General features: G+C 39.7%; 1 protein-coding gene across 2 annotated transcripts; it reads right to left on the minus strand.

Moving 5' to 3' along the window:
- Window positions 1-717: 717 nt before the first annotated feature.
- Window positions 718-7,528, minus strand: LOC121602557 (thyroid adenoma-associated protein homolog). Of its 2 annotated transcripts, XM_041931322.1 has the most exons (11): window positions 6,985-7,528; window positions 6,835-6,902; window positions 6,419-6,774; window positions 3,322-6,346; window positions 3,111-3,235; window positions 2,893-3,046; window positions 2,448-2,821; window positions 1,644-2,372; window positions 1,373-1,557; window positions 1,096-1,265; window positions 718-1,039 (listed from the first exon to the last, which is right to left on the minus strand). In XM_041931322.1, exons 1-11 carry the CDS (start codon window positions 7,094-7,096, stop codon window positions 803-805), a joined length of 5,535 nt encoding a protein of 1,844 aa, XP_041787256.1. In that variant the 5' UTR covers window positions 7,097-7,528; the 3' UTR covers window positions 718-802. The 2 variants fall into 2 exon arrangements, with proteins under 2 accessions (XP_041787256.1, XP_041787258.1); XM_041931324.1 differs by lacking the exons at window positions 6,419-6,774; window positions 6,835-6,902; window positions 6,985-7,528 and having other exon boundaries at window positions 3,322-3,409; window positions 5,923-6,009.
- Window positions 7,529-11,527: the final 3,999 nt, after the last annotated feature.

Here is an 11,527-nt window from a genome sequence, read left to right on the forward strand (position 1 = left end):
GGCAATTATGACACTATGTTGCCTGTGAACTTGCAGATTCTATAGCAACGTGGAAGATTTTTCCCTGCAATCCAATAAGGCGCATGTCGGACAGTGCTGGCGCCTTTAAGCAGAGCTGCCTCAAAATTTGCTTCTACCGTGCACGGTATTTTTTTCAATGCTGGTTCTGCTTACCATGATGTTGAAGTATAACTGCACAAGAGCTTAGTAAACGATTGACTATCGATTTACCGCGGCTCTTTTTGAACAAGAATCCCTCGGTAGTTCTGTCTCAACTAAAAGCCAAAACCCGATGTGGGGGCTCGTTAGGACTCGTGCTGCACCGTAGAGTTTAATCGCGCATGAGTACAACAGTCGGGAATTTAGCTTTTGGTAAGAAACATAAGATAACTCGTGCGACATCGAAAAAAAAAAATACTGCAAGGTAGGTACGATACATGACCCGTATGATTTTCGTATGTTGATTACATGATCGAGTATCAAGAGTATCAGGAATAGTTGTTATAGGACAATAACACATCTCATGACAAGATAGTTACAATTAATAAAATCAATTAAGTAAAATGGTGGAACAACGGGAATTGCCAACAGAATCTATGAACGCAATACGATTTCTCTCTTCTTAAACTTTTAGAATAGTTAATCCAACAATTTTTTTATGTAATTCTAACAAACCCATTTTCAATTTCAGTTCATTGAAGTTTACTTGGTCTTTGGTTTCACATTTATAGCTGTTTATTTTTTTTAATTTTTTTTGTTTTGTTTAGTCAGCACATAATGTAGTATGAAACGGAGTCTGTTCTTATAGAACTATTCCAATGAATCTAGATGATATTTTTGCGGTAGATTTTAAGAGCTCCCGTATACAGGTCGGTTGTTGCAGATGCTTGTCGACAATCTTTTGAATTTTATCTATATTGCTGTCCAGTGTGTAGTCCGTGTTATTCGATTCTATATGTTTTAGCTCGGCTATACAATAATCTCTAACTAATTCTAGCTCGCCGTAGATATTTACTTCATTTTTGTCGAAAACTTTCATCTGAAAAAAGAAAATAACATTGTAACAGATTTTTTTAAACGAAAATTTTCACATACTTCAGATATATCGTCAATATTTGGAGATTCGTCTTCCGCTTCCTGCTCTTTCATTATCCATATAACGACGATAACAGATACTATCTGATTTGTGGTAAACTTATGACCCATCATTGTTTTGTTCAGTAATCGTAAATATGCACTTTGTGCATACGTCGCTACTAGTGGTTCTGCAATTTTGAAATTGAAAAAAGAAAGATAATTAATAATCGTGTGATGTCAAAAACATGTTGTACCTTTATACTGAATTTTACTAAATATATGGTTCATAACTCACTTTGTTTCACTTTTTCGACCACTTGGTGAAGTTGGCTTACGACCATTGACGCTTTGGCACGAATACTAGAATCATCATCACTTAGTAAATTCAATAGAGCAAAACTGAAACTTATGTATTGATTAAGCGATTTTCCTTCGAAAATTTTTCTACCCACTATATGCAAACACTCCACTGCAGTTAACCTATGAGAGTAAAACATAAAACCCATGATGTTATGCTAGTTATCATACAAGTTGTATTAGTTGTTATCGTAGCGATGGCTTCTTACCTAATGGGTTTCGATTGATATGCAGCTGTAAGAGTTGATACAAAATCAACGTTCAACGTGAACTCATTTGAGCCCTTCGATTCGTTTTGCAGCATACGCTTTAAACAGCGGAACATGGCACTACGCAGTTGATAGGGTTTACTGTTTGCCACCTTGAAGATGGACTTTATTGCTTCACGGGCGCTTTTCCCGTCCAGCAAAACGTTGCTTACTGCCACGCCACTATAACTTAGCACTAGATACGCCTTCACCTGGATTGTGTACGGTTGTTTGTGGCATTCATCAAAGATAAGCCGTCGTAAACAGCTGTGGAAATGTTGTGAACGCAACAGTTCAGCCTTAAGCCATCGTAACCGATCCGGCTTAAGTTCGCAAATATTGCGGAAGTAAAACACCTCCACAGGAGTGATATCGTATTCTTCACAGTGCTTTCCAATGTGATCAATATCCAGCACTAGCAATATTGTATTTAACATGGCTTGTATGTACTCTGGCGATTGCTTTTTTTCACCATCTGATTCAATTCGCAACAGGAAACATTGTGTGCTTCGAATCGCTGCTTCATCATCACTATATAGATACATAAACGTCTTCAGCAGAACTATTTTTTGAAATACCAACGGTTCGCCATAAAATGTTCGATGGTGAGCCAGATTCAGCAGATAATCTATAATGTTACTTAGATCGTCTATAAACTGGTCATCTTCTGCGATGATTATATGTTGGCACCTGGAAATGATAATGATAAAACAAGTCATATAAAAATACAGGAAATCATTCCGTTCTTTAAGATAAATTTCATACCGTGCCAAAATTTCCAGCAATATATCCAATATGGTGCTGTAAATAATAAAATTGGGTTTCACCTCGAACAGATAATTTGAAATAGCTGTGTACAGCTCAATCCAATTATTCAGCTGTCCGCTCGATGTTGCTGCAGCCACTAAGCCGGGATTTTTTGTTTTTATAAGGCATAAAATCTGCAACAATGCTCCGTGCAACGAGTTGGGATTCACATTGCGATTATTGGAACGATTTAAACTTTCCAATAATAAACAAATGCGATCAAACATAAGATCCGGAGAAACGATGATAGATATTATCTTTGCCGCTAAGTAACGAGTTTGTAGTTCTGCACAACCGGAACAAATAGATACTAGAGGAACGAATCTCGAAAGCTGTAATCATTTTATGTGTGTTATATTTCTAATTTAAACTTGTAATGTAATGCAAAATCATTAACACTTACTTTCAGGTTTGACTCACTACCCTCCAGTGCTGATGGATAAAGTCGGCTCAAAAGTAGTAATAGGGGATGTAGCTTTTTGCTTCTACTGCCCTGAATTATAGTTTTACTAGCCTTTTCTAGTTCAAGCACAAAATAATCATACAGCATAGGATATCTGTAAACGTCAAGCAAACATTGTTATATTCAAATCTTGTTTATTCATCTTTGCCAAAGCTTACCGTAAGAAAAATATTCTTCCAGTCATTTTATTGCGAATGTTTAAATTCTCCGAATCCTTTGTCCTTTGTACTCCGAAAACACGAACCATCAAGGCGGAGAATAACAAGGTCGATGAGTTACGTTCCTAGATAAGCACAATTTTGATTATCGGAATTAATTTAATCTCAACAACTCAACTAGTCAATGGGAATACTTTAACAAACAACTTACCGACCATGACTCAGCATCGTAACCGTTAATAGCGCACATAATTCCTTCCGAGACGAATTCTCCTACTGTTTCGCCCAAATCGGTGGATCTGAACAACGAACGTAATATATTGAGCGAATGGGTGCGCGTCTGACTACTTGTAGTAAATGAGCGGCAAAGCTCGAGTAAGGTTTTCATGCAAAACTGCAGCCCTTTCGTAGAGCTCACTTGTAGTTCTGAGGTGATCAGAGCTTGGATAATAAAAGGTATGCCCGCACTGCGACGAGTAACACATAATTTATCCAAGTTGATTTCAACAACTTCTTTGTGAACAAGTGGTGGTACGGTCTCCGTATTGACGTTTCCAGCAATGGCATTAATCAACTCTTTGATCCAGCGCATTGGGAGCTGATGAAGTTCAATGTGTGGCGACCCCCAAAGTCGTAAACATATTTTGGAAAATCCTATATATGCTTGCTCAAAAGCGCCCCTATGCTTCGTCTCTGAAAGTAGTTCGATGAACTGATTTCCAATACCTAAAATTTGCTGGCAAGTTAAGAGTCCGTTACTCTCGTTCTGAAATACGGTACTTCCGGCGTTAATGATTGGTGAACGGGATGCGATGTCACCTAGTATCAAAGATATTTCCTTTATCGTTCGCCAAGAGCAAAGTAAAATCATTTGAGGTGTCGTTTCACGTTTCGCCCCATCGCCTGACTCTTCTTGCATTGCATGTGAAGCGACACTGTTGACATTATCACATGGCTGTACTTCATTCTCGTCGCCCATTTCGATGTCAGCACATTCATTAAGGTTTCGTTCTAAAAAATCTTCCAAAAATGTTCCTTCAGGGGAAGAATTGTTTGTTACAACTGATACAACTTTTGCTATACTGTCACAAGTGCTAATTAAACGAGTAATTGACGTTCGCCAACACTCATCTTCTGAGAGATCCTTGAAGTCCAATTTGCTCAGCAAATGGCGAATGCAAATTAATGCTCCAAACATTGGATTCTCACGAGAAGCACGTACAAGCGAATGGCTTGCCAATCTGAATCCTTGCATAAGAATTTCTTCGCACCACAGAAAGCATTGATATACTTTTGCGGCAACGCTGCAGTTTGCTGGATCCATCTCTAGCCGGGGAACTTCGATTGTGTTGTTTACGAAGCAAAGATATTCTAGGTAATATGCGGCCGAGAGGGAATCGTTTGGCCGCGGGCTTATCATGAGAGTGCGGGTGACTTCGTAGTTCAGTTCGTTATTGAATTGTGCAATAAATTGTTTTGGACAAAAGGATAGCACTTTCAATGAGAAATATTTGTTTGACTCGTAACTGTCGTTCAGCGCCGTAAGCAGGATACGCACTTGCCTTTCATTCCACATGTTAGTGTTCTCGTCATCGTAGAAAATGTAAGATGAAATTTGCAATAATTGCAGCAGAATTTGGAACGAAATAGCTCTTCTACTGTAGTTCGCACCGATGAACTGGTTGTCTATACAGAACTCATGAAGCCGTTTTACAAACTCGTAATAATAATGACTTTTTCCATCGATGTCCGATTTCTTTATGATGCTCAAAAATCCTGAACGCAGGCGATTTAGAGCGCTTTTCATGCATGATGTGATTTTTTGTCGCAGTGAAGCTGCTTGGACATTTATGTTCGTTTCCAAGAAAAATAGAATACATTCCAGTTCTTGTTTCGTGAATATTTCCGTGCTCTTGTGGCACTCTATTATCAGGTACAAGGCGGACATACGGGTAGAATCGTCGGCCGATATCATCGCCTGTCGTATGTCGGAGTAGGAAAGAAGATTTTTCCACATCACGTCTGTCGACTGAACTGTATCGAAAAGCCCGTTTTTACGAGCAATGCCTAATGAGGACAGTATTAAACCGAAGCTTATACCTATTTTGCTGTCTATCATGTATATGGCGATTGCCGGATACGCTCGTATCGCCTTTCTTATTAAATCATGCAACGTTTCTCGCACATCATTACCACTGCTTCCATCATTGGTACCATCATCTGCCTCATGCGAACTTGTTACGTCTATTTCCACCGTTTCGTTAACTCCACTAATAGTTCCATCACGACCATCCTTTGTTATTTCTGTCAGGATTGGGTTGATCCATCGATTAAACCATTCCTGTTTGTTCTCTTCATAAGAGTAAGACATCATGAGTGATTCGTAACAGTTATTAATGTGCAAATTTGTATTTGCATGATCATTACGGGTGAGCGAGCGCAGTAAAAACTCTGGAACATCTGGAATGGCACGTAGCACCTCCTTTGCCTTCAGAATTGAAGATATTGCACCGATCAACACGCACTTCGTGTTGATGTTAATTGCTCCATTACGAATGTAATCATAAATTATGCCATTCAAAGTGTCATCTAGCCTTGTTCCAAGCTGTATGGTACACTTCAGCAAATCGCGAGATATATGTCGTATGCTGTCGACATAATGATCCAGATGGGATAAAGAGTAGCGCAGGTTAATTGCCAGTATGTCGACAAGTTCCTTCCGTTCTGTGGTTTTGTAACCATCAAGCTTGAGACTTAGTAGACGTTTTGTCATCTGAAAAAAGCCGCGCGTCGTCCCAAGCACAATACTTACTTCCACAGAGTTTTCTTCGGAGATTTCCTTTAAAACCGTTGCTGCTTGATGGAGGACTTCTATGCCCTTCCAATCCGGACCAGCAAAATGTTCATTTTCTATCGTGCAGATAATCCCATTCACCAGACACATTTGTTTAGCTGAGCTATCCTCGTCGAACACTCGTTGTGCCAGTCGTAAGAATCGCTTTTCTAAATTTGCGTTCATGGCTATCAGGATGCCACAGTTTGTTTTTGTATCCATCGGTATTTCAGGGTTTTCCAACAGGTCCCAGCAAATCAGCACAAGCTTTTCTACATTTTTTTCACCTTCGTAAGATGCTTTTAATTGGTCGGGGAATTGCTGAAAGCACGATATAACGATTCTGATGGCAGAATGAATGAACAAACACAGCTCGCTTTTGTCCGATGGGGAAACATGTTCACTGTAAATAACATAAATATGAATTGTACTTTGTGGAAAAAAAATAAATAATGTTTTTTGTCTAGATACTTACTTCATACGTTCAAGATAAACCATGACGGATTTGTTCAGAAATTGAAACAGTTGCTGCAAACTGAGACGAACCGCTTCACAACCCACCTTGAAGTTTTCAAAACAGCTTCCGATGTTGCAAATGGTTGTATTTCGTCGTGTAGGCTCGCTTGAGCCACTTGAATCCTGCTCGATGCGTGCTTTTATACTGTTTGCAATGCTTGCCGCAACGATTTCACGACTGGCACTTAAGTTGCTCAAAGAACGAGCTATTGTGTTTCGAACGGCATGCTTTAGGGGTGCTTCCATGAACAAATTGGCCAGTGTCTGTACATGCAACTTTAATGAATCCTCTAGTCCCACCACAAACGACGAGTACTAAAACAAAAACACGATTACATCTTGGACCGACGCCGAGATGAAATATCCGGAACATACCTCTTTCAGTACTTTAACTTGACCCTCTATAGTTTCCGATGAATTTAACTGGCTTAGGTAAGAGTTATCTGAAAAGAAAACCAATTTTCCAAACAGGTTTAGCAGGTTCCATTTTGTTGTTGTTATTTTTATCGTGCTTCTTTACATTACCTGTTGTTAAATATACTGAAGGCACTTGGAAAAGATCCATTCGGATTTCGGAATTCTTTTTCACATTTTCGTTCGCTCTTACATTGGAAATGCGTAAGGATAATCCATTCATGTTTAAGATTGTTTGGACTAGTGAAATAGTTTGAATTTCTATGAAAATGATAACCTCTCACTCGTCACTATGCAAACCAGAATAAGCCTTTGTTCGACAATCCTAGAAAGGCACCTTTACACATTCCACGCTTGTTGGACGCTTGTTGGGTAAATCTTCTTACAAAACGTGACTGTATGAACGGGAAAGTACTTTGCTGAACAGATTATTTAATTCAGATTTCTGGAGCGAAACACGTAGCACAGGTATCCAAACATTTGCTGTTCTTTTTCCTTGTCCTGTTTTTAGTTCGTCGGAAGCTGTCACAATGTGTCAAAATACGACCTCGTGAAAAATACCCTGGATAACGTTCGCTCATCGGCCAGTCATGTTGATAGGTTATTGTTTATCGTTATGACCGATTTTTTTGCAGGTGTCTGGCGCTAATTGTTTGGCTGTATTGTTCCCTCGTTGATAATAGTTTGAAAAGAAAACTAATTTGGTTGCTTTCTCACTTAGGCACTGGTCTAATCTTGTTGCTCGCAACATTGTTGCTGGCGAAATGTATGGATTTTGACAGCTAGCGCAACTTTGTTGCATGCCAAATTCAATCCAATTTGATTTTTGTCTGGCAACATTTTTTATTTACCTTAGTCATGATGATCGGGTGTATGAAATGACACAGCAGCAGTGTGCGTTTTGTTGACATCCGCTAAATTTGGATTTTAAGCATTTATAATACATTGTTTGGTGTATATTTTGTTTTTTTCAACACGTTATTCAACAAGTGAATGATAAAAAATAAACTCTGAGCTGTTAATTAGCAATTTTTTGAGGCTAAACAATGTCAAAGCGAAATGTTGCCTGCAACATTCATAGACCACCTCAGCGATATGTTTCCGAGCAACAATGTTGCGCGCAACAAGATTAGACCGCTGCCTTACTGTTTATACATTATTTTTTCCATCATGCGCTGACAGTTCCGAGGAACCCTACAAACGTTCCAACATAACACCAAAACAATAGAAACGGTGATGGCACGCGCGTATCCCATTGCGATTATTTACTGTACCACTGGCTGATATGTATTCGTTTTTATGGGTAGCAATTTTTAACTGAAATCAATTTGTTGTAATATAATTCATTTTTAAATATTTACATAATGTTTTTAGATAGTGTTTAGACTTTAGTATTGGCAATTTTTTTAAAGATATTAGTACCATATAAGAAAGGAGATGGGCGTTTGAAATAGTGTTGGGAATTTCGTTAAAAAAAAGGAACGGAACGGAACTAGTTCATTTTTCAAAAAGAACGGAACGTGAACCTGGGGTGCAAATGAACCGACCGAGGGCTTAGAAGCAAAACTGTCATCCGGGGGGGGGGGGGGGGGGGGTGTTACTTGAGACAGGATATGAAAAGGCATTCATCATTCTGAAATCACCAAATCCAAATGGGTTCAACCTGATGTCCAGGAAGCTGTACCAGCTGTGCTAATATAAAGCATGCATTTATTATCTAGCATTTTTAAACTTTTTAGATGCGACGACCATTTTCGGTCAAAGCCTTTCTGTACCACTAATAGGCTATCAGTAACTTAAATGCCCATAGCAGGATAATCATCCCAGCGTATTGGGGCACGATCCATTCAAGGCTTTTACCCATGCCGATGTTATTGAGTGGTAGGAGTTGACGATTGTATCACGAGATTGACTAATTATTTGAATTTCACTTACTACTTAGACTATTTGTTCTTTCACATAAATCGTTTACAACATCACGGCACGCAAACGGTTGTCGAATGGAACAGAATGCTTCGAATCGAATGGATAAATATTGGAATCATGCCGAGTGCCAAGATCAAGCGGATATCGTGGCATAAAAAATAAATACATTTTATTTTTCGTTGTTCATAATCGCATATTATAATACATCTCTTCCAACCCGTTCTGCCATATGAGTACAGATTTAAATTTTATAATAATTATTTGTCTGGTTAGGATAAGCTAAATTATAACAAAAAGTATAATAGATGTTACAAATTGCACCATAACACCAAATAACATTTTTGGTCTCGCTTATCACGATTTTTATAAACGATACGCGACGAAGTGCGATGAATATTCCTGTGAGCATGGGAGAGTGCACAGACAACACATACTGTGTGCGAGAAAGAGTGAACAGTTATCTTGCACGCAGCAAGCAACAGCCGGACAAAGCCGGTTTTTTTAAAGAACGGAACGCACGAACGATAGCACCTTGCTGACAATATTGAACCGGCAAAGACCGGAACGGAGTGAACGGAAAGAACGAATTGAACGGAACGGAATGAACGGAAAGAACGGAATGAACGGAAAGAACGAAATGAACGGAACGGAACGGAACGGAATGAACGGAATGAACGGAATGAACGGAACGGAACGGAATGAACGGAAAGAACGGAAAGAACGGAATGAACGGAACGGAACGATTTTGTATAAAGGATCGGAACGGTACGGCCTACATAAAGAACGGAACTTTTTTACTAGGTTCGGACCGGAACGGCCAACACTAGTTTGAATCGGTGTACTTTGCTGTCACTTTGCTTTCCTACTGCAACGGATTGGGAAGCATTGCCATGAGATTTTCAGTTTATATTCATAAAACGTTTATTGTTTCAGAAGAAAAAAAACATGAATATACCATCAATAACTCAATTTAAGATAAAAGTCTGGTTACATGTCTCGCAGATAGGTCATCATTAAACTTTGAAAGTCAATTAACACAAGAATATCCTCACACCAATGAGGCTAACACTGCTCTGACTATTTTCAAACATAACAACGAAAGGACCGACCAGACACAGCTAACTGTGTTCATTTTCTTTGAGGTATTGAAATTGATATTGCATAGGATTTGTTTCCCTAGTTTGATGGGTCCATGTATTCATTGCGCATGTCCTTTTGTAAGCCGCTTGCAGGTGGTTCGTCTCGTTTCCGTATCGGTTGCTAGCAAAAAGGACCGAGAGCAAATGGCTGTGGCTGTGCCAAGAGCTAGGAGAACATTTCGGTTCTAATTTTCCATTTTTCGTATCACGGTTTATTTTACACGACAATCGGTTGCAAATATAAATGTATAAACTGCAAATGTGTCGAGTGTAGCTTTGTGTGTACGATTGAACATGAACGCTGTTTCGGTTCAATGATGAAAATTATTAGCCGAAAGATAGTGATCATAACACATATCAAGCAGTGATTAAAATTATCGAGCCCTTTAGGGTGCCTGGTGGTAGGTATTCATCAAGCTTGTGCCATTCGAAGGGTAAAGAAAACCTCGTAACTCGTTCTAGATAGATGTGGAGTTGTGGGGCGCGATTAGTTTTTAGGGGTAAATTATTTATTTCTCCCTTTTCTGGAGGTTTATGAAGCGAGTAAAATCGAACCCGATTTCGACCCCGTCGAGTGGAAATCTTTGTAAAATTGCCAGGACGCGACTGTACAACAAATTGCTGCAATAGTATAGGAATGTTCAACGTTGATTCTTTTTGAGCAGGAAAAGCGCAATGTTTTCACAATTGATGTTCAATTATCAAAAGCGTTAACTAGGAACATTAGCTGATGTGATTAGAGTGTGTATCATTTTTTTTGTCGGTGTGAAAAATACAAGTATAAATCATGGATCAGCATCAGTCCGTTGGCTTGAAGGAAACGTATACGCGTCCCGCTGGTGTAGAATCATCCAACACGCATCTTTTTCGTGCAAACCATGCAAAACCGCCTGAAATACCTGTCCGTGTCGGTGCAGGGAGTGTTAAAGCACCAGAAATACCTCCAAAGAATCTCACGAAACGACCAACCACTATTGGAGCTGCCAGCAAGGATGAAAATATTCCTAGCGCTGGTATGCTATTATCGCAACGTGTTGCACCAAACCGTGCGCCTCCCTTGCCGCAAAAGTTGGCAAACGCTGCGCAGGGTAGCATCAACAGCACTACAATTAATCAACCAGCGCCACAACCCGTTGGTTCTAGCGTGGGAGTGTCTGGAGGGATTGCTGTAACAACAACAACAACAGCAGCAGCAGCGGCATTGGTAGCTCCTATGCCAACTAGGACTATTGATGCAATAAGCAAGGATCGTCCGGCTACTGCTAAGACGTCAAAACCTGCTAAGCTAGAAGATATGGATCGGAGGATGCTCTACGAGGCATTGAGAGCGGTTTGCGAAACGTTGAAAGAGCCATCAAAGAGCAAATGAGCTTGCGGTCTTCTGTAGAGTTAGAGGAGCACCAAAATAACATCACGCATCAAGTGAAATATGGGCGCTTGGATCTGATGGGCAAACATACAAATTCAATGGGATCAGCCACGTCTTTGGATAATCCGTTTGATGCCGCGCCAGCTTCGGCTCCAGGCATGGCACAAGGGTTTAAGTTTGACCGATTCATCAGATCCCAAGCAAATCGGATTGGAACGTG

Source organism: Anopheles merus, unplaced genomic scaffold, assembly GCF_017562075.2.
Source record: "Anopheles merus strain MAF unplaced genomic scaffold, AmerM5.1 LNR4000503, whole genome shotgun sequence".
NCBI classification, from domain to species: Eukaryota; Metazoa; Arthropoda; class Insecta; order Diptera; family Culicidae; genus Anopheles; species Anopheles merus.

What these genes read in the sequence shown, in the direction of transcription:
- LOC121602557 (XM_041931322.1), bottom strand. Translation starts at nt 7,096, where the DNA reads ATGAATGGATTATCCTTACGCATTTCCAATGTAAGAGCGAACGAAAAT. An exon ending in GTAGTGAGTCAAACCTGAAA is followed by an intron (nt 2,822 to 2,892) that starts GTAAGTGTTAAT and finishes AAATGATTACAG; the next exon opens with CTTTCGAGATTCGTTCCTCT. An exon ending in TTGCTGGAAATTTTGGCACG is followed by an intron (nt 2,373 to 2,447) that starts GTATGAAATTTA and finishes TATCATTTCCAG; the next exon opens with GTGCCAACATATAATCATCG.